Source organism: Micromys minutus (assembly GCF_963924665.1).
Source record: "Micromys minutus genome assembly, chromosome: 12".
In the NCBI taxonomy this organism is placed as follows: Eukaryota; Metazoa; Chordata; class Mammalia; order Rodentia; family Muridae; genus Micromys; species Micromys minutus.
The window spans coordinates 46,041,346-46,064,147 of NC_137981.1; the positions used below are offsets into that span (position 1 = coordinate 46,041,346).

General features: G+C 44.8%; 1 protein-coding gene across 1 annotated transcript in view; it reads right to left on the reverse strand.

Annotated features, from left to right (window-relative positions):
- The window catches only part of LCP1 (lymphocyte cytosolic protein 1), a 55,433-nt gene that overhangs the window by 27,459 nt on the left and 5,172 nt on the right, over positions 1–22,802 (reverse strand). The window contains exons 2-5 of the mRNA XM_080925889.1: positions 6,183–6,269; positions 4,870–5,033; positions 3,991–4,120; positions 1,555–1,687 (exon numbers count right to left, since the gene is read on the reverse strand). Coding sequence (XP_080782015.1) covers positions 1,555–1,687; positions 3,991–4,120; positions 4,870–5,033; positions 6,183–6,246 — 491 coding nt within the window. The 5' untranslated portion in view covers positions 6,247–6,269. The remainder of the gene's footprint in view (positions 1–1,554; positions 1,688–3,990; positions 4,121–4,869; positions 5,034–6,182; positions 6,270–22,802) is intronic.

A 22,802-nucleotide genomic window follows, 5' to 3' on the forward strand; every position in this document is an offset into this window, starting at 1 on the left:
TGTAATTTTGCTACATTTATGGATTGTAATGTAAATATCAGATAGGCAGGATGTCTGATATGTGACCCCAAAAAGACCATGACCCACAGGTTGAGAACCACACCCTTAGCACATTCTTGAATTCTCAGTGGGTGGTTAAAGCAGATCCCTCATGACTTTCTCAGCCTTATAAATTGTCCCCACTGTGCGAGAACCTGTTACTATATTTCTCGGTTTATATAATGTCTACATTTCTATTTGACACCTGATCAATGCATTTAACCAAACATAGAATGGCTCATCCTAACATTCTGCGGTTGTTTGATCAACGGGGGATGGATTTTCTCACTTAAGTATCCAGTATGGTGGTCAGACACCTGGAGCAAATGATTGCTGTTTATGACAAACTGATTTTGCCCAAGGTATTCTCTGTTTAACCCTCAACAGGGCATTAAAAAAAATCCCCCAGTAACCTTCATTTTAAATAAGGCACAGAAAGCAAATTTCCAAAAGGAAGCCAGTCTAGGTAGTGTAGGCCTATAATCTTAGCTACTCAGAAGGCGGAGACAAAAGGATCACAAGTCCAAAGTCTGTCTGGGCTGGAGAAGAGAGAGGTTCAAGGCCTATGCAACCACCTTCCTGAGGCCCTGTCTCAACCTTGTAAATGAGCTAAAGGGAGGCTGGAAATGTCGTTCAGTGGCTCCTGCCCAGCAGCTGGGAGGCCCTGAGTTTGACACGCTAGTGCAAAAAAAATGCAGAAGAAACAAAACCAAAAAATTTTAAACAGTTTTACTTATTTGTGTGTGTGTGTGTGTGTGTGTGTGTGTGTAGCATGTGTCACTGTGCATGTGTGGAAGTCAGAGGACAACTTGCAAGGGTCAGTTCTCTCCTCCTGGGGGTTGAATTCAGGTCACTAGACTTGGTGTAGGGTGTATTGACCTTCTGACTAATCTCACCATCCCCCAGAAAGTAAATTAAAAAAGAAAACTGGAAAATGTGAGTAACTATTTCCTTTTAGTGAGAAATCAGTTTTTAATCGACTCTCTTTTACAGTTACTTTTGAACACATGTTCTCATAACGTCGCCGGGCATGCACGCGCACGTGTGTGTCTCTGTGTGCACATTCATGTATACTTAAATGAACTTCCACTGCTCTGTCTCCTTTCTCCAGTCTATCTGTCATCAGGGTAGGTCACGCTCAGAAGCAGCAGAGTGGCTCATCCCCCTCCCCCATAGATTAACTGCTATGGCCTTGCATTACCGCCCGCCCCCCTGACTAACTGCTGTGGCCTGGTGTCACTGTGTCTCAGTTTACAAAACTCATCTTTCCTGTGCATCTCTTCTCTCCACTGAGACAACAGTAGTTGTGTGGACTTCACTACAATTAGCTTCTGAGGCTAGTTTACTCTCCTGTACCCCCAGCAAGTGGAGTCCATGAAGACAACTCCACTCACATGTGAGCATCCAAAGAAGTGGCCTACTGCAAATACACTTAGCTGCTGATATACCAAAAAGTGTGTGTGTGTGTGTGTGTGTGTGTGCTTCTCTGGAAATCAAGAAGGAATCTGCATTTACCAAAGAACGATGCCATCCCCTACAGCGTTGAAGAGGTCATCAGTGTTGGGGTTCATGGGGATAACATGACGGCAGTCTGGGTCATTCTCCAGGGCTTTGTTTATCCAGTTGACGAAGGCATACTTTTCTTCCTCTGTAGATAAAGAATCGGTGTGACTTACATGACTTGCATGCAGGGTGAAAACCAGACAAAGACATTCTCCACACGGACCTCACATTCTCGTGCCCAAGAGAGAGATTGCAAGGCTACCCGGGCCAGCATCTTACCATCTTTTACTTACTGCTTTTGAAAATCAGAGATCCTGAATCTAGTTATAAAGGTGCAATTAAAGATTTAGGACAAAGTTAAAAAGATGCACATGTTATATTTGGATGATGACAAATAATAATCTAAGTATAAATGTGGTTTGGTATTTACAGGCTGAAACTCAAGATCTTGCCTATGTTGCCTATTGACTTAGACACTGTCATGGATGATCATTGTGATTACCGTTGGGCTTTTTTACAGTTAGAACAAGACGGCTGGGAAATGAAATCACCTGCGATGGATTCTTCCCTCCTACAAGCAAAGCTGCAATGAGCTAATCTTAAAAGTCTTAGGTCTTAGTAAAACCTGAAGCTCTACCTTCTCCCTGCACCACGTTGTGTAAATTGTATGTCACTGAAAACAATTTACAATTTGTCTCCGGCTGGAGATGTGGGCCAGTGGTTAAGAGCACTGCTGCTCTTCCAGAGGTCCTGAGTTCAATTCCCAGCTACCACATGGTGGCTCACAACCATCTGTAATGGGATCTAATGGTGTGTCTGAAGACAGCTACAGTGTACTCACATATATAAACAAATGAATACATCTTTTTAAAAAAGATATTTAAAAAAAGAAAGGAAACAAGTGTCTCTCAGAGGAATTTTAAACTGTTGAAGCTTGATAAAGGCTGGATAGTGGGTCACTATCGTTTAGATTCATGATGCACTTTGACACAGTCAAAGCTTGGAAAATTTCCTAGACTTAAAAATACAAGGCTAGATAAGATTGGGTACATTCAGATCCCTGCTAGCTAGAACTGGACAGTTAAGCCCACGGGTACAATAATGGCATAAATGTCATGGGGTAACCAATCACTTTTTGAAAACTGGGCCTAAGATCCACTTTGTAAGATAAAACCCATACCTGGTGGTGTTAAAGGGGCCAAGAACCTGTGGCTGCCTAGGCCACAGGCCCTCGGGGAGAACACATTATTATCCTGCTAAACAGACATAGTATGAAACCAATTCTTATGACATATTATTACACTTGTAGATTGCAGCACCTCTCAGTCCTCATAGGAGAAGCTTCCAGTAGATGGCAAGCAACACAGAGATCCCTATCTTGTCAGCTTGCAGAGAACAGGAGCCTGTGGAGTGCTCAGCCCTAAATGGGACATACACGCCACACCCCTACCGTCAAGGCTCAGGATCTTCTTCAGAAGAGGGGTTGGAAAGAGACTAAGAGCCGGGAATGGTTGCTGACTTCAAGGAAACTGTGCTTAGCAGACACAACTGACCAGTTGAACATATGGATACAGTGATTGTGACAGCAACCAGAAGACCAGAGCAAACTGGAGCCAGACAAGATCCCAGTACAGAAGTGGGAAGGTATGCGTGAAATCCCACCCCTTTCTGAGAAGGAGTGTCCATTTTCTGTAAGAATGTGACAACCACACACATTCCCATGAGCCATTCACAAGACATAGTGGGAGAAAGAAAAAAAGAAATCTCAAAAGAGTGAGAAGGGATGGGAGGGAGAAAGGAGTGGTTATGGGAAAATTGGGGGAGGGATGTGTATGTTTAAAATGCCTAAGACAAATTTCCCAAAGAATTAATAAATATATATATTTAATAAGAAAGGCCTAAACTCAGTCTTATCAACTGCAAACAATGCTTAGCCACAAACTTACCTTTGGCATTGAATCATCTTTTAGAAAACTCAGTTTTAAGACACGTTAAGCAACCACACCATCAAGGATCTTGGAAGCTCCCATTAAGGCTGCCTTGTGTCAGCCTTTGGAATAAATATAAAACTTCTTTGCCCGATCAATATTTTTTTGATCACTCAGCGGGCATTTAGAATAATTAGGATATTGAAGATGAAGACTGGAAGGGCTAATTTTGTCCAAAAGGTTTTTAAAAGAAACTTGGCAGTGTTTAAAGCAAATTTTAAATGCAAATGAGGTCTCTCAGTGCACAAAGCTCCCAGGGGCTCCTGTGTCCTGGGCCTGGAACTGGTCCACTCCCACCTGGGAAGAAGTGTGTGTTGCTTCTTTGTTCTATCCCTGGAGTTTGCACACCAGATACTGACTCTGTAACCCCAGACATCCTAGGCCTTCCTCCTCCAACCCTCAGCTCTCTCATCTCTCACACTCTCTTCCTCGGCTCCCCACCCATCATTGCACAGTTTACCTGAATAGGAATGCTGGGTACCAACGCTGGACTGCTCGGAGGTGCCGCCAATCGCACAGATCCCTTCCTTCTTATTGATAGCTTTTCGGAAGGTTTTGGCAACCTCGGTGCTTTTTAAGCCATGGAAGACCTGTGAAAATATAATATGTTTGGTTCATTTGGTTTTAATTTGTTTTTGACATATATATATCAAATGTGATGTTGGCCTGGTGCTCACTATTTAAACCAGGCTGGCCTTGAACTCAGAACAAATCCTCTTGCCTTGGGTCCCTAAGTGCAGGGATTACAGAGGTGGACAACCAACACTGTGGTGTTTTGGATACGTATGGTCCCCATAGATTCATGTGTTTGAATGTTTGGCCCAGAGGGAGTGGCACTATCAGGATGTGTGGCTTAGGAGTAGGTTGTGGCCTTGTTGGAGAAAGTGTGTCACTGTAGGGGTGGCTTTGAGGTCTCCCATGCTCTAGCTATGCCTGGTGTGGCACACAGTCTCCTTTCGCTGCTCTGAGATCAGGATGTAGAACTCCCAGCTCCTTCTCCTGCACCATGTCTGCCTGCAGGCTGCCATGCTTCCCACCGAGATGATGGCGGACTGAACCTCTGAAACTGTAAGCCAGCCCCAGTGAAATGCTTTCCTTTGTAAGAGTTGCTGTGGTCTTAGCGATAGGACTTTTTTACAGCAACAAAGCCCTAACCTAGACACACACCCAGCCGGATTAAGGCGTTTTGAGAATTCCAAGCTGTAATCAAGGAAACCACAAAGGTAAAAACTGTAAAAAAAAACGAACCAGGAAGGGATGGATTGTCCTCTCTCTGAATACTTATTGACACCGAGTTCAAGTTGCAAACGCATCGCCTTGAGGTTAGCATCACGCTCACCTTGATAAACTCATCAAAGCTGATCTTCCCATCTTGGTCCAGATCTCCTGTGGCCATCAGGTTTTCTGTGATTTCTCTCACGCGGTACCCAGGCAGAGGCAGGCAGGCAGCCTTGAACAAGTCATTCAGCTCATTGCAGCTGATGTAGCCATTACCGTCAGTGTCTGCAACACAAGGGATGTGGTGAAGCCTTGGGGTAGTGTGGGCTCAGGCTTTAGACAGACAAAGGGATAGGGAGATGACAGGTGGGGCTGGAGGGAGGTGACCAGTCATGGGTTCTTTGGTCTGACCCAGATAGAAGCCAAGTATCTGCCAGGAAGCCTATTACTCTTGAATCCCGACTCTCACATTAGTCCCAGAACCCACAGTGAAAAGACTCTAAACTTCACTGCAGAACTTGAAATTAAGGGGGCATTAACAGGATATTTAGAAACCTGGGCAGACGTGTATGTATGCATGCATGCACGAAAGGGTGTGTGTGCATCTTCGTGCATGTGTGTATGTGTGTTCACACGTGTGTGTTTGTGTATGTGCATGTTCATGCATGTGTTTGTGTGTGTGTGTGCCTGTGAGCACATGTATACATGCAGAGGTCAGAGGGAAACTTTGGGTGTTGTTTCTCAGGAGCCGTTTGTTTTCCCACATGAGGTTCTCCCACTGAAGCTGAAGGTCACCAACTGACTACACCAATAGTGAGCCCCAGGGAGCCACCTGTCCTGCTGCCCAAGGCTAGCCTTATAAGTGCATGCCACCAGGCTCAGCATTTATGTGGGTGCTGGAAATCAGGTCCTCACGCTTGACTGGCCACACTTTACTGACTGAGCCCCACCCTAGGGATTGTCTGTGCAATCCTTAGGAACTCCTATAAACTCATAAGTAAACCACAAGGAGCTTACCAACAAGGAGTAAAAGAATGTTAACCCAAAGGGAATCAAAGGAAAGCAGGCAAGATGAATATTACAGCACCTACAGAACAAGGCTGCAGGTACGAGTCCAGGTTCGCTGTTCTTAACCAGGAAAGAAGTGTTTTCGCAGGCACATCTTTCAGAAGCCGGCTCTCCCAGGTTCTCAGTTGTCCAAATGCTTTGACCCCTTACTACAGTTCAGTATGTTGTGGCCCCCAGCCATAAAGTTATTTTCATTGCGACTTCATAGCTGTGATTCTGCTACTGTTATGAATTGTGATGGAAACCCCCTATGTTTAATAATTTGACCCCCAGGTTGAGAACCCCTGCCATAAATCAGTTCCAGAAACAACTCAGTGGTAGATGGTGCGGTGGGGGCGGGGGGGGCGGCGAATCAGGTCCACTCACCGACTTTGGCAAAAGCCTCTCTGAGCTCCATCATTTCTTCGTCAGACACGGATCCTCGGGCCATTTTCACTGCTCTGGGTGGCAGGCCTGAGAGAAGGAAGGCATTGGAGTGAACACTGTGCATCTGAGTTCCTGTCAGCTCAGAACAAAGCCACGTTAGAGGAAGCCATGTTGGTCCTCACCCTCCAAGACTAGTAGCTATCTTTTAAAACGTCCGAGCCTCCCACGTGAGGTCATCAAAGACAGATGGTCGGCAATTTCTCCCCTCCCTGGGCCTCTAGGCAGCTTCTCCCCAGGTGCTTATCTAAATTAACTTAAGGATCTTGGTGACGATCGATCATCGATCGGAGTGTGGTGCGGGTCACACCCAGGACTGGAAATTCCTGCCTCTTTCACTTTGAAATGTTTGTTCTAGGGCCACTCATCCTTGGTCGAACCCCCCTGTTCTCGTACGGAAGCCCGTGAAGGAGAATTAAGAACCAGTCCCTCATGAGCTCCCAGATAACAGATTCACCTGGCAGGGCTGAGGAGGCCCATTTGAACTCTAAGCCAACATTACAGGGTACAGAGAAAGAGGTACTAAGATTACCATATTCTGGAGTAATTTACGGTGTAAAAATGTACAATGAAAACATGTAACATTTACGTGAACACCTTTACAAATGTCATCATGATTATCTTTTAAATTAATGCTTGGCCAAGCCAGTAGATACACTTTATAAGCTCAAAGAGTTCTATGCATAAGTTTGACCATCCATAGTCAAGGATGAAGAAAGGAGGTGACCTTCCAAAAATCCACATGTGAAAATCTGAACCGTATTTAAATTAAATGTTTTCTCAGAAAAGTTAGCTGAGCAATCCCTGTGTATCACTGCTGCCCTCCAGTGGCTAGAAAGTGAATGAAACAGAAAATGGATGTCTACCCCCGGCTCCTTGCTACACACTTGGATGGGGGTTCCATCTGCTGGATTTCCTGGTGGGGAGGTTGTAAAGGGAGTAGGGGGACAGCAGATGGGATGTGTCTAACTATAATTTTAATTTGACGATTGTAATAAGTGTATCTGTTTAAAAATGTTTTCCATCTATGGCAAAGATACTTTAAACCAGTTTTTCTTTTTTTTTTTGTTTCCACATCTTTCTGTGGTGCTGTATTTGTTCTCAGTAACGACTGATATCTATGTTAAAAAGCAAATGGTATAACAATAAACCTTATGGGTCAAACTGCATCACAATTACCCATGAAAATCTGCATCCACCCTTACCTGCCAATGTGAGCAGCGCATGTGTGCAGGTGTGAGCGGTACGTCTGCTGGTGTGAGCAGTGTGTGGGCTGATGAAATGACAACGGCTCAAGCTTTTGTTACCCAATATTTTGTTAATAAAATTCTCCCATGGAGGGCTGGAGACATGGCTCAGCAGTTAAGAGCACTGACTGCTCTTCCAGAGGTCCTGAGTTCAAATCCCAACAACCATATGGTGGCTCACAACCATCTGTAATGAGATCCGATGCCCTCTTCTGGTGTGTCTGACAGCTACAGTGTACTTACATATAATGAATAAATCTTTAAAAAATTCTCCCATAGAAATGAAATTAAACAAATACCCCAGGCCACAAGAGTAAGAAAGCCTGAGCGTGTTTGCCCGAGAAGCTTAGACTATTCCCACCCAACATGATCATAGCTCCCTGTCACCATAGGCGCCCATGGGAAGCAGAGACATGGTTGAAAATTATCTACATAGGCGTATTTTAACTCATTTAAAAGGCCCTTTTGTTGTTGATTAAAATTTGCGTTATTATCTGTGGCCTTCTATATCTAACAAGATAGTGATGTAATAATGGGTTCTCTGGGGGATACAGAACAAGCGGAAGGCTAATTGTACAACACTCATTCAGAGCACAGAAATTCCAAAGAGACACGTATGAGTGGTCTGACCACCACCTTCTCTCCAGCCTTCTCCTCTTCTCCATTTCCAAAACTCATTTGAACCAAGTTACAGAGGCATCTTCAAATCAGAGGAAAGCAATCACAGATGGAGCAAGAGGACCCAGTGAGCGAGGAATGTCAGCAGTTAACGGATGCCTAAAGCCTATCTCGTTTTGCTAGAACCTGATAAAAATTCAACTCCAGCTCTCTAAAAGCCAATGCCAAAAAATAAACCATGGGCTCATAGCAAACTCCTCACCAGGCATTAAGAAGAGGGCATCTGTGGGGTATAGTGAGTACCATAATTTACTGTCCTCCAATGACTCTCAGGATAGGCTGATGTTAGTATGACTATTTCCATTTTATAGAGAAGGACACAGAAGATGGGAGAAGCTAAGACTCAGCACCATTCCAACTCTCAGTTCACTCGCCTCATCCCAGCTGTCCCCGAGGCTCCACCCCACACCTTGACACTCACCCTCTGCACTCGCTCATCCATCAGTCACTCACTAAGTATCTTGAATACCTTAGCTGGTGAGGGATCTGAACACCAACTTCATGAGCCTGTCTGGGAACTGCAGAAGAGGAAGTTCGCACTTCTGCCCATTATGCAACGGAGGCCTCTGTCATAGGAACACTGTCGTAACTCTACTAAGTTACTGTGGCTGAGTTGGCTCATGTCTCTTTAACAAGACCAACACTGCACATGTACGTTCATAGCAGGGTCTCCCTAACTCACAGCAGCAATCCCTAGAGGCCACCGCAAGTCTGGTTCTAAGGTGGCAGGCCATGCTTGTTGGGTATCTTACTCTTGGTATATAGGAGTCCTTAGGTTCTTACATTTCACACATATTTTATGAATGCCTACCATAGGCCACACCCTGTTCTTTCTTTCAAGGGAAGCATGACCCAGTTAGTTACGGTATGCACGGCACAAAGACTAAGGTTGAGGACAGGAAGCTAGGTCATGGAATCCAAACCTGGCCCTGGGCTTGCACACAAGAGTGTCCGATTATTGGACACTTTAAGAGACTGCTGGGAAGTTTAAGTCAGCATAGGAATGGGATTGCATTGTGTCAGAAGCAGAACCAAGAGAACTGGAGAGACAGCTCAACAGTCGAGAGCTATCCTAGCAGAGGAGCTGGATTCGGCTCCTTGCCCTCACGTCAGGTAGCTCAACAACATCTGTAAATCTAACTCCAGGAAACCCGACGTCCTCTAGCCTTATCTGCACACATGTGATACTCACAAACTCATGCAGGCACCCTCATATGCATAGATAAAAATATAAGGAACTTTTAAAGAACAGAGCCATAGAAACAACAGAAGAACCATCCTACTGGGTAAAAAAGAAACTTCAAAGGTCATGGTATAGTGAAGAAGAGATGTTTTAGGGTGCCTCTAAGCGTGGTGGTGCACCTCTTTAATCCCAGCACTCAGGAGGCAGAGGCATGGGGACTCTCTGAATTTGAGGCCAACCTGGACTCCTGAGCTCCAGGACTACACAGAGAAACCCTGTCTCGAAACAAAACAACAACAACAAAACAAAAATAAAACCAGCATGTTGGTCAGGAAAAAATGAATAATCTTATCTTTAAAGGTTTAATGAGCAGGAAGAGCAACTTGGAGATGCAAACAGTGGGAACAACTTCATGTTCAAAAACCCAAAAGTCTTTGCTAGTTCAACAGCTTTGACAAAGAGAGAAAGGATGAGAGGGAGGGAGGGAGGGCGCAGAGAAGAGAGTACTTAAGCAGTGGAAGACATGTGCTGGCGAGGGGGGTTGGAGCCCATAGCTGAAGTTGCTGTGGCCACTGTGGGCTGTGGAAGGGCCCAGACTTGCACAGGGCATTGTGTTTCTTTTATGGTCGTGCTGAGCAGGACCTAGAAACACCACCCCACGTTTAGAGACTGGAGCATCAGACTATCAGGAGCCATAATGGGACAAGCTAATAACTAGCAGGTGATCATCCTGAGATGGCCCGCCTCAGATTATTAAGCAATCTGCAACTGCTTCGCCCTTATTAAGCAAGACGATAGGGATTCATTTTAGCAAAGATCCCTGCTATTAATATGCTTCTCCTGTTATTGTTAAACATATATAACAACCATTAAGTAATAGCACACCCCTTTGGAGCAGATCTCTGCAGATCTATGAACATATACTGTCTTATAGTGATGCTATATAGACATATAAATAACTTAAATCTTAAGGATGATCCTGTAAGAATTCCTAAAATTATAACAGTGATCATTAAACTCTCTTATAGTGGAACTGCTATTGAGTCCATTTCTAACAGTCAAAACTGCAGTGAGAACTTTGCCAGTCTCCCAAGTGTCACCAGTTAATTGCTCTTAGATGGTAACCAGACTTTCTCCTCCTCAGAGCACATTCCAAGAGGCTGTAAAACAATTAACCAGAGGTTATTAAAAGGGAACTAATGATTTATTATAGGTGCTAGGATAAAATATTGACTGGGTTTATCTACACAAAACTTCACTAATAATTTAGTTATGGTTTTAAACCTTCAGTGAACCTGTGGAGCCAAGACAGGTGATGGATGTTTAGCCAGATAATTACTCCTAATGGATATGCATGTAAACATTCTTTGTTGTAGACTTCTATTTCAATTTATGATTTGATTTTGTGTGTGTGTGTGAACCTGTGCTGAACTTTGTAGCATGTGATCATGCATTCTGAAAGATATATAAGTACTGAGGACAAAGTGGGATGGATAGAAAGAATTTTTCCCTTGCTAGAACTATTTTCCCTCTTCCTGCTTAGGACCTTTGGGGGTTTTTTCCTACTTTTTCCTTTAGGTAGTTTTCATAAGAAACTTTTTACAACTTAGTAATAAAAATTATAATCACCTTTTCTTAGAGTCCCCTTTCCTTCCTGCCACCAGGCTGAGAGTTAGAGCCCAGCAGTTCCTGCTGAGATAGAACAAAGGCCACATTACTTAATCCCCTGCTGTTAGGCTGCAGGTGTCAATCGCCCGAGCCAGCAGCATTTTACCCTCAGAAAGAGCAACAGAGTTCTTAGGACCTTTTAGAAGTTATCCTTAGCATTTCAGTACAGTTAGAGAGCTAGACAGTCTTGAGACCCTCAGACTTTAAAGCCACCACCAGAGTCCTACTCTGTGCTCTCCACCACTGCCTTCTCCAGGCCAGGAGACTCCCGGCCTCAGACAAAGTTTATTATGTCTTTCTGATTTCTACATGGTGGGAAACTGCCATGTAACCACATGAAATGCTTTGTCTACGTGCAGATGCTCCAAGGCCACTCCCAGCTGGTGTTCTCAATGCAGAGAACAGAGAGGTTGAAGCTACCTCTAAAAGTCTCAGTGACTTTGACAGAGAGGAGACCCTTCAACTAATTGGACCAAGTGCAGTGTGCAAAGAACAGGGCTTCCCCAGAGTGAGGCAAGACATGATTAATGTTATAATATGCACACCAGCCACATAAAAGGACATCATTGCTGCAGTAGCATCTAATTTTAGATACCTTACATGGCTTATGTGTTTGCCTGAGGGGACTGTGCCCATTTTTATTCATGCACATTAGAAGGAGTGGTCTGTCTTATCACTTATTATCCAGGTCCGGGAAGGTGTCACTTGGCAATATTAGCACAATATAGGTAGCAGTAAAGGGTCCTACTTTCGTGTCTGGAGCCCCAAAAGAAAGAATGCATATGTCTTCCAGGGCATGAATGAGTACTTTCAGTTGAGCTTTACAGACCCTGTGGTGCGTATGGTCCAAAGTATTTATTAATTTCATGTGCTCTTCACTGAGCCATATCCCCAGATCCTGCTCATGCCCTATCTTTTGGTAAACCACTTCACTGTATTTTATTTAGTGGGGGGAGTGTATGGCTGAGGGTGTGCCACATTGAACAAGTAGGGGTAAGGGGACAACTTGAAGGAGTCAGTTTCTCTTCTCTTGCCATGTGGGACCAAGGGATCAAACTCTGGTCATCAGACTGAGCCCCAATCACCTTTATCTACGGAGGCATCTCGCCAGCCCACATGTCCCTTTCTAATGACCCCACCATCTAACAGTGCTCTGCCAGGAAGCATTTCAATCAGCAATAAGCTCAGGAACTTCCTTTATGGATCATTGCTCAAATCATAGATCGAAGAGGATGAATCTCCAATCCCAACTGGGTAACTTCTGATTTCCTGTGGGGACTTAGGCTTTATAGAAGAATTGCCATAGAATCCCAAAAGAGTTGGCTACAGAGTTTTTAAATTTTTTTGTGTGTGAGTTTGTTTGTCTGTCTCATTTTAAGACTATCCTTTAACTCAAGTAATTCCTCAGTTGCAAAAACTACAAAGTCTGTTTCTTCTTGAAAGATGACAAGGTTTGTGTCTCTCCTTCCAGAATTATGGTGTCCCCCAGCTGGGTCATGCCCGGTGCTTCTGAAAATGAGTTATTACCAAAGTATTTAGACTCGAATTGCCCAAGGACCAAATGTAGAAGCCACTTACTAGGTGTTTGCCACAGAGCACAGTGCTGAGGGACTTGCAGAAGAGCACCTCCTCTCAGCCAGTGTGCACTTAGGAGTGGGGGTTTCTCAGGTTTCAGAACTGACTATGCAAACAGCAGAAAGAGGGGAAGAGTGGCCTGTCCTGTGTGGTGCCATTTACAGGCCACTCTGGGTGCATCCGTGTTAAGATTAGGGACAGTGATGACCAGTTACTCCCCTGCTAGAGTCCCAGGCATCTGCCACCCAGGATCACATGATCAGGGCACGCTGCAGCCTGTGCCCCACTTTCTCTGCAATCTGACTCTGTAGGTAGAGGAAAGCTGGAAACTTCTGACTCTTGGTCCCAGTTGCATCTGAGCAACCTCAGGGGATCTCAGCATCCACTGGGGAAATGGCAAAGCTTCCAGAGACCTCCACGAATGGTGAATAATCAGAAACACACTGAGTAACACGGGATCTACCGGGGCTGAGTGTAGCTTAAGATGACAAAGAAATGAAGCAAAGATGTGACGAGAGTCGGTAGCAAAAGAAAACATTGATATAGTTTAAGGGGGGGGGGCGCTTTTGCTTGGTCCTGTCCTGTCTGCTTCACAGAGAGCTAACAAAGAATACACAGCATCTCACTCTATGCCATAGGATACAAGTTCTTTAAGCTCACCTTTCAGATAAAGGCTGACTCGGAAAAATACCGTTTTTAAATGGCTTTGTTTTGTTTTGTTTAACTATTCAGTTGTAGGGATTGTAGAGAGGCCTCAGTGATTAAGAGCACTGGCTGCCCTTGCAGAGGGCCTGGGTTTAGATTTCCAACACCCACAGGACAGCTCCCATTTGTCTGTAGCTCCAATAACTCCTGTTCCTGGGAATCCAACTCCCTCGTTTGACTTCCACAGTTGTCAGGCACACAACTGGTGCACAGACTTACAAGGGGGCAAGTACCCAAAGGTACCTTTTAAAAAATGAATTACAATTTTTAATCGTAATTAAAATTACAAATGGACTCAGATATAAATGGGTGCTTAGAGAGACTCTCACAAATTCAAATTTGACTTTTTCTTTTCTTTCTTTCTTTCTGCAAATTCACCAGTTTCCCCACAGGCTGTTCCAGGGCACAGAATCCTTTCTCCCCAACCTCTGACCTAAAGGCCTCAGGGAGAAGACAAAGGAGGCCTGTCACTGTGAATCTGGAGCTACAGAAACACTACTAGGAAAGCCAGCAAGTTACAGCTCACCGTGGTGGTACTCTAAAAGCCTCTAGGGGTTAGCTATTAGATTGAAGAGCTGTTGAAGCTACAGGAACAGATCTCAGCCCTATCCCCAACTCAAGAGACCACACTGACCCGCCTGTCCTTCCTAGAACACCCCAAATACCTCTGCACTCTACCAAAATCTCCAACCCAAGCTTTGTAAGCAAGGGTGACACGCCAGGCTGGAGTCTGAGGACACTGTTGTACACTGGCACCCCTCACCTTCCTTAGGCTACATTGCTACCCCTGGTAATAGCCTCTTGGAAATCCACAGCTACTTTTCATCCTGCGCAGGGACTTTAAGAACCATGCTTCTCCCCCCATCGAAATTCAGAGCATGCCAAAAATATTTGTTCAAAGAATTGATATCAATCGATCTACTGTTATCATCTGACTATCAAACACCATTCACGCATCAGTGAGTGGAAACCCGCCTAGAGCTCTGCTCTAGTTGCTAGGAGATGCAGGAGGAAGTACAAAAATGGGAGGCCCAAAGGCTAGGGCTTCATGAAGCCTACATTTAAATGTCAAGTTTTGAACGTAACGCCTAGATGATGATGTAAACAGTTAACACAGCAGATTTCCTGGAGCCCACTAAAAATGGAAGGTTTAAAGGTTAAACACAAACCTTTGAGAATAAAAAGGGACCAGAGAAGAGGCCTCTCTAAAATTAAAATAGCATGGCAGATATCGTGACATGGACCTACAAGCCTTTCACATAGGATACTGAGGCAAAAGATCTCCTTGAGTTTGAGATCAGCCTTTGCTACATGGTGAGAGCTCCAGGCCAGTCAGGACTACCCTCTCTCAAAGTACAGAAATACAGGCATAAATAAATAACAATACCAAATACCAAAATCAGTCCACACAATTCACTAAGTGAGTAAGTTTTCCTAGTGAGTCTCAACTGGAGTAACGGGCAGGGGGAGTGAGGGAAGATTGTGTCTAGGCTCTCGTGAGGAAACCCTGCCCCCCCCTCCTGGCTGTGTACCATCAACCTCCAGCTTGTTCTCTGGGTCTGTTTCTTCATCTTCATATATTGAGAGAGGAAGCCCCTTCCATGCTAAAACTCTCAAGTTTCCACTCAGTAGCCGAGCAGTGAATGTATAGATTAGAGTTGACCTTGCAGAGAACAACGTGGTTGGTATGGGTGCCCACAAAACCAGTGGCTGTACCCCAGAAGTGTCTCTTAAGAAATGAGCAAGTGGGGGAGGGGGCCTGGCTCCCCGGAGCCAGCCGCTGTCCCTGTTCTTACCTCCTCACACACAGAGCTGTTCCAGAAGATACATCTCCTCATGGACCCCAGGCGGATGTCCCTGCTCAGCTGCCCAGTGGAGCAGTTCAGAGCAGGAGCTCTGTCAAAGTGGCCCGTGGGACCTATTTTCTGGGATGTCATCACACACGGGTAAAGACAAGCTGATCCAGTTTGTTCCTAGCTTCTAGGCAAGCCAGTGAACAGACTGTCCCAGAAAGAGAGCCATTTAGCATTTTCTTTAAAAAGACCCAAATACGGAAACTCTATAACCTCTCTGGTGTCTCATATCCCTGGCTTGTAACCTAAATCTTTTCTGATACAGTTACAGCTCTTCCTTTCTTGGGCTGATCTCAGACAGAACCATAGGAGATGGTCAATTCATAAACCGCCCACTTTGGAAATGGTTTCTCCTTTTTAGATGCTGGTTTTTCAACCTTTAAATTTGCTTCACCATCTTCTGCATTTGTGCCAACTTCCCTAACCAGTGAACACAAGACTATCAAAGTTGTAGGGTAACCTTACGAACAGCCAAGACTCCTGAAGGGGTTAAAAACAAAACTGCCATGTGGTCCAGATACCCCATTATTGGGTAGTTACCAACAGGACATAAAACAGTTACTTTAAGAGATTTTCGGCCCCAATGAAGGACACCCCACAGGGCAGCATGGTGGCAGACACTGTAATTGCAGCACCTGGGAAGCCGAGGCAGGAGAGTGGTAAGGTGAAGGCCATCCTGGGCTACACAGTGAGGTGCTGCCTCAAAGAAAAAATTGCCAAGAAATGGGAACAATTTAAATGTCCATTAACTGATAACTGGATAAAGTATCATATACATGCAGTGCATAGTAAAAAAAAACACAACGGAACTGTACTCTTTTAAAAATAGGAAGGAAATTTCTGTCAGTGCAAGAAATAGATAAACCTGAAGACAGGCAGAGGAACACAAATAGACAAATACGTCATCTCATACATACATACATATACACATATATACATACATATATACATACACATACACATACATATATACATACATATATACATACATACATATACATATGTATACTTATGCACACACACACACACGGACGTTGAGAGTAAAGTAGTGGTTATGAGAAGCTGTCGTGACTAGGGCTCATGCACTGTCACAGATGCATGGAGGAATAAGTTCGGGAAAGCTGCTGTGTACCATGGTGATGATAATCCCTGACAGTCTGCCATACTCTTGAAAATGCTAAGGAAGTGGACTAAGAGGGTTGACCACATAAAAAAGTGACCGTGAGGTAACTCCCTCATTTAACATAGCACAAACACATTTCCAAACCCATGTTGCACACGAGAGACACATGCTACTTCATAGGTCAACTAAAAATCAATTTGGAGAAAATCATTTCAAAAACACCAGTAACAAACTGGAAGAAAGCTCTTCTCAGAGACATGAAACCTAAGTCTCGGGCATAAGGGGACTCCCCATAACACCTCTGCGACGTGTCTATAACTCTAGAAGGAACCTGAACCAATAGTTTATGTAGAGAAATAAAAGCATAGAATCGTAGCATACAGTGGTGAAGTGTCTGCTTGAATGGAATTTGTGCATCATTAACTGAAACCCATTCAGTTCTAAATGTGCACTCTAAGCAAACTCAAATGGGTACAGTTAACCCTTCAACGGACATCACCTAAGATCTGCTACATTCTGGAGCCCGTGTTAGATGCCGAGAAAACAAAAAGAAAGATGTGGCTCCTTTGGTAAGGAAAACAGACACCACTCAGTATAGAATCCGGGAGGAGTTCATCCCTGGAAGAATCTGTTCCTCTGGTGAGAGGTAAAGATCACCCCCTAGAGGAAGATACACAGTGTTGTATTTCACATGTATCCTCCAAAATCCTGTTAGGAACTAAATGCCGGATGTAGTGGTGTCAAAGGGAGGGCTGTCGATGGCATTTAGTGCAGAGTACCCATCAGCCATTTAATGTCAACATGACAGGGATTTCCTTCTGCTAGAATGGCGTTGATCTACCCTCACCCTTCCTTGCCTGTGCCTGCTTGCCTTTGCCAGATGCCATCGGATGTGGCAGGGGAAGTAAATGTAGCTCCCTCACCCTCGGATGATGTTCCAGCCTCCAAAACAGAAAGAAATGAATCTCCCTGACTTATACACGACCTAGCCTCAGGCACTTGGTCAGAGCAGCACAAAGTAAACTAAGAGGCTTAGACTCAACAGATAAGTAGAAGATTTCTCGACGGCCACTCAGCCTGTCTCCTCTTTTACGTGTGATCTTTAACCCAGAGACTCTAGATAGGCTTTGTCATCTAGAGTCAGAGAAAACAGTGGCTAAAAGACAGTGGAAAGACTTGGGTCATAACAAAAGCAGTTAATATCTGCTGAATGCTTAATCTACGTAAAGACACCCAGGTTTCATTGCAGTCCCATGAGCATCACTGGGGGCGATGGGGTTAAATGACTCACTTAGGGTCATGTAGCTGTGAACTGGAGCAGGCTCCTCACTTTCCAAGTGCCCTACTTACCACATTCCTGTATCTCTTCTCCGCCTTTCATCAGGGTGACCCAAAAGGAAACTCCAAAAGGCCAAAGCCCTAGCATCATGTTGAGCCAACAAACTCGGGACTAGTGATCTCTGGGGAAATTCTAGATATCTCTCCTCTCAAGTTCCTCAGAATTTTAAAGGAGATGTTAAGATAAGCAAAGCCACCATCAGCTTGGTCTTTCCTGCCTGTGTCCCCGCGGCTCTCGTGGAGGAAAGGGGTCCTGTACTTGGGAGTCCTGTGTACTTTAGTAATCCACTACTGTTTTGGGAAGCAGATGTCTTGTCTTGGGCACTGAAAACAGAAAGATGCTTTCAGGGACATGCAATTAGGTAGAGATTGAGTTTTTTAAAGATGCCATCAGGGTGCTGTGAGCACAAAGAGGGGAGCCCTGGGCTCTGACAGGTAAGAGGAAGGATGGGGAGATGGGAATGAGAAAGAAGGAGGAGGCAGGAGGAGCAGGGATGAGGAATAGATAGAAAGGGAAGGCTTCCCAGAGAAGGCAGGATCAAGCTAAGTCTTAGGGACTCGATGTGGAGTTTTCTCTATAACCAAGATGGCAACAGCTCTGTAAAATGAAGGGCAAGCAAAAGCCTCCAGCGATGGCTGATGCTGGTTTGGTGTGGCTGAAGTCAGGGATGTTGGATGCTGAACCCCACAAAAAGGAAGCACAGAACTGAGGTTCTCTTGCTTCTAGAAGGAAAATGTCAGTGACCCAGGCTATACTACGCACGCGTGCGTGCGCACACACACACACACACACACACACACACACACACACACACACCCAGTCAGGTAAGAAAATGTAAACAAAATGCTTCCACCTAGAAACCTGGCTTGTATGTGCTTGCTTCCTCCTTTGAACATGGCCTCTCATTATAAAACTCTGCTTTAAGAAGAGGAAACCAGATATGTCAGAGTTGGGGAAATGCCTCCCCCAACCCCAGAGCAGAGAAGCAAATTGGAGACTAGCTTGATAGAGAAGTAAAATGTCCGAATCTTAGTGTGGTCTGACTGTGCTGTCCAGAAAAACATCCATTAGAATTCAAGAACCTAAAGATTTATGAGGGGGGTGATCCCCAAATTTTAAGATACACATAAAGGAAATGGGGTGAGAGTCAGAAAACAAAGCATAGATGCAAAGGTCAGGACTTTTAGAAACTTATCTGAGGGGGCAGAGTACATTTCTAATCTACATGTAGGAAATATTACAGTCACACTGGATTGTGTAGACACTCTGTGTGTTTGTTGTTTGAGTGTTAATCTAGGCTCTACACCATAGCCTATCTCTAAGACACCTTGACATGCCTTGATTTGGCTTCTGTATACCAGTTCCCTGCTTGAAGTCTTAGGAGCCCCCCACATGATGCAGACCTGGCCTGCGGTACTAGCATCCTTCAGCAATGATATTAGTTGACCTTATTTTAAGGGTCTCCGAGCTTCGACTTGCCTGAAACGTTAACAGTGGGAAAGTACCGTCTAGCAGTTGAGGAAGTGTAGCCAGACTGGGAAAATACACAGTAATGTCAAGAAAAGCCCAACCGCATCCACCATGAGCCATGAGAAGTGAGAAAGCTGTGGGCATCTGAGACGACAGCCCCCGTTGCTCCCCTGCCCTCGGCTTGGGTACAGCAAACGTTCAGGGCAAGTTCTGTTGTTCTGTTGTCCTGTTGTCCTGCTCAACACTTCACCCTGTTCACTCCCTAAATCTCCAGGCGCCTGCTCTGTTCTAGCTTGAGCTGAAAACCAGCATCACATCTGTATATTAGCAATGGCAACATGAGCCCCCAGTTATTCTTAATAATGTGACCTCAATGGGCTCATTGGAGTTGTTCCTTTAGAATCTCTGATAGCAAGGTCAATCACACACACACACACACACACACACACACACACACACAGAGAGAGAGAGAGAGGGGGGGGAGTAACAGGCAGTTAGCAAATATTTACCAATACCAATATACCAATTTATGATGGGATTTTTTTTTTTTTTTTTTTTTTTTTGGTCAAAGTTTTAAGTGTCACAAGAGAGGAATTTCAGTGGCTACACAATATAACCGAGTGCTTGCATAACTGTTAGACTGAATGTCACAAACCCTCAAGCACTTGCTTGCTCGCTTCTCAAATGTTTAAGCCAGTAAATGTACCCAACATAGTGGGGAATCTCTGACTGATAGAAAATACGACGCAAGGAACAATCATTCAATACTCAATCCTAGACAGGAACACTTAAGACTTATCAGGTGACACCTAGGTCATGGTAAAGGATACAGAGTTTCAATATGCAGACCAGGGTAGACTTTTACTCTTGATTCTCCAACCTCAGGCTCTGAGTGTTGGGATGATAGGCATATGCCACTATGCCTGACTACAATGTCATTTACTCAAGATTTATTTATTTTTATTTAACATGTGTGAGTATGCATGCCTACATACATGTGTATGTACCATGTGCATGCCTGGTACCTATGGAGGCCAGAAGAAGTCATCAGATTCCCTGGAACTGGAGTCAAGGGTTGTGAGCTGCCCTGGAGATGTTGGGAACTGAATCCAGTTCCTTTTGCAAGAGCAGCACAGGCTCTACTGACCAAGCTCTCATCTATGTGGTTAAATGGTCACTCTTGAGAGATGCACTTAAAATGAACGAAGCAAGTGTGAAATTTCACTCCATGAGCTACTGCTATGACCTGTAGATAAATCACTTAAGAAACCTCCCTATGCCTTAGGAAACAAGGGGACAACAATACCAACTTTATATCTGGATGCGTGGAGGAATAACATAGCAAGCGTGTTTCAAATGCTCGACATGATGTTGATTAGATGTGGTGATGATCAAAATAGGTTGCAAGGTGGGAAATGGTGGTGAACAATGGACCCAAGGACAACTCAGGAAATAGCAGTTGCTTCCATTTCTAGAAAAAAAAAATCAGCCTCCACCTGCCACTCTACGGCTTGAACGCCATTGTGACGTAGAAGTGTGTGATGGAGAGATGGGAGAGAAGGAGAAGCAACATGGTTTGAGTACTGTGGAGATAGTTGGAAGCAGACCTGGAGATGTGGGGGTGGTGAGGAGCAGCCTATTTTGAAGAGCCTGGGCTGCCACCTGGGGCCGTGGTAAAGTCCTGGCCTGTGCTGCCACCAAGGGCCATGTCTGGATCGTGACCATGCAGTAGCAGGGGTCTGTGATGATGTCCATGGCTTGTGTCACCACCAAAGGCCATGCAGATATCTCTGGTCTGGGCTGCCACCTTGAACCATGCTAATGTTCAAGGGCTTTAAAGACCCCCCCTGCCCCTCAGTGGCTTTGGTATTCAGTAGAGCTGGCCCCACCCCTTGTCAGCTGCAGCACTTGAGTGAGCTAGCCAGCCAGGCAGTGCTGGAGCAGGCCCTGGTGCAGGAGAGCTGGCAGGCTGACCAACTCAGCTACCACCCAGGCCCAGATCCAGGGCTTCGAGTTGTCCCACTCCAACATCTACCCCATGGATGAACTGCTGGTGCAAGTGAAGGGGCTGTACCCGCAGACCCAAAGCTGCAGGATCTCCATGTCACAGGGCAGCAACAGGATATTTGAGAGGAGTCCCAGTGAGGAGCCAGTATTGATAGCGAAGCAGAAGCCAGAGGCCTCAAACCGGGCCCATGACTCACTGCAGTGGGCATCGGCAGGAAAAGATGTGTGGTGGAAAGGGTGTCCTGTGGGACACTGCGGCTTCCATGGTGAGATGTTTGGGTTTTTTGTTTTGTTGCGGATTTTAATTTTTGTGTTTAATTTGGGGGGGGGCAGTTGCAAGAGGTATGAAGACGGGAGATAAGTGGAATTGGGGTGTGTGATGGGAAATTCACAAAGAATCAGTAAAAAGTTAAAATAAAATAAACGAACTTCAGAGGTTCAAGAGATTGCTCAGTGTCTGAGATGGTCACAGCCAGAACATGAATCCAATTCTGAGGTTTATTTTACACTGGTTTATAAGCCAGTGGACAGGGACTCTTGTTGCCAGCAACGTCCTCAAGTTGTCCTCTGACTTCATGTGTCACATGTATATGTGCACATATACACAGAATAAGCATGTAAATAAATACTTAAAAAAATAACTGGGCAGTGGTGGTGCACTCAGGAGGCAGAGGCAGGCAGATCTCAAAACAAAAACAAAAACAAAAACAAAAACTATAAAATATTTACAAGCGTCAAAAACAAATATTTGTATGAACTTGTAGAAAGAATCTAGGCCCTAAAAGCACAGGAGGGTCACTTGATCAAGAGAGAGAGCTGAAATGTCCCAACTGTCACTCTCAGTGGTCAGAGGACAGAAACAGTACTGGCGATAGCTCGATAAAAATCTCCACAGGAAAGGCAGTGAGGCAGGGGGACATCTGAAAAGTTTCTGTGGTTCTTAGTGACCTTCAGCATGCCAAAGAGGAAACTTAAGAGACTATAACAAACCACCAGGAATGGCCCCTGGGGCAGCTCAATTCACAGTTTTCACTGGAAAACTACACAGCCGCCTTTCCCCCAGGTAACTCTGTCTTGGTACCTGGGACCTCAAGTTCTCCATAAGGAATTTCGATCACTCTTCTCCTTCCTTGGGTGAAGGTGACTGTTAGGAGTTGGGTCTGAAATGTGTGGTTGTGAGCAGTTGCTCTCCAGATAATGAGCAAGCTTTGGGTCTCTGGCCGGGTTGGCTGAGGGTGATACCTGCTTTGGGCTCTGGCCCAACCTACCTAGATCTAGATATGAACAAATCAATCTTCATGTTCCCAGAACCTGAACAGCAGTTTCAGTCCAATCCTTCTCTGCCCGGATAGACGTCAACCTCTAATGGGTGAGTCAAAACAGACCACTCCACCCTTAAGTGGTTCTTGTTGGTTACTTAGTCACAGCCAAGATAGAAGTAATAAAAATACACCCTTCATCCAAAACACCTGGAACCAGGAGTGCTTCAGACCTCAGAGTTTTACAGTTCTGGGGATATTTGCATGACACCTATCCAAAAAAAAAAAAAAAAAAAAAAATGAAATCTGAAGTATCTCAGAGTCTGAAAGTTCCTGAGAATTATATCAGCATTCAAAAGTTTTGACTCTAGAGCATTTGGGTTTCAGATATTCAGCCAGCGGATTCAGCCACAGTGAGCTCTGCTGACAAGGAGCTAAAAGGACCCACACTGTAGA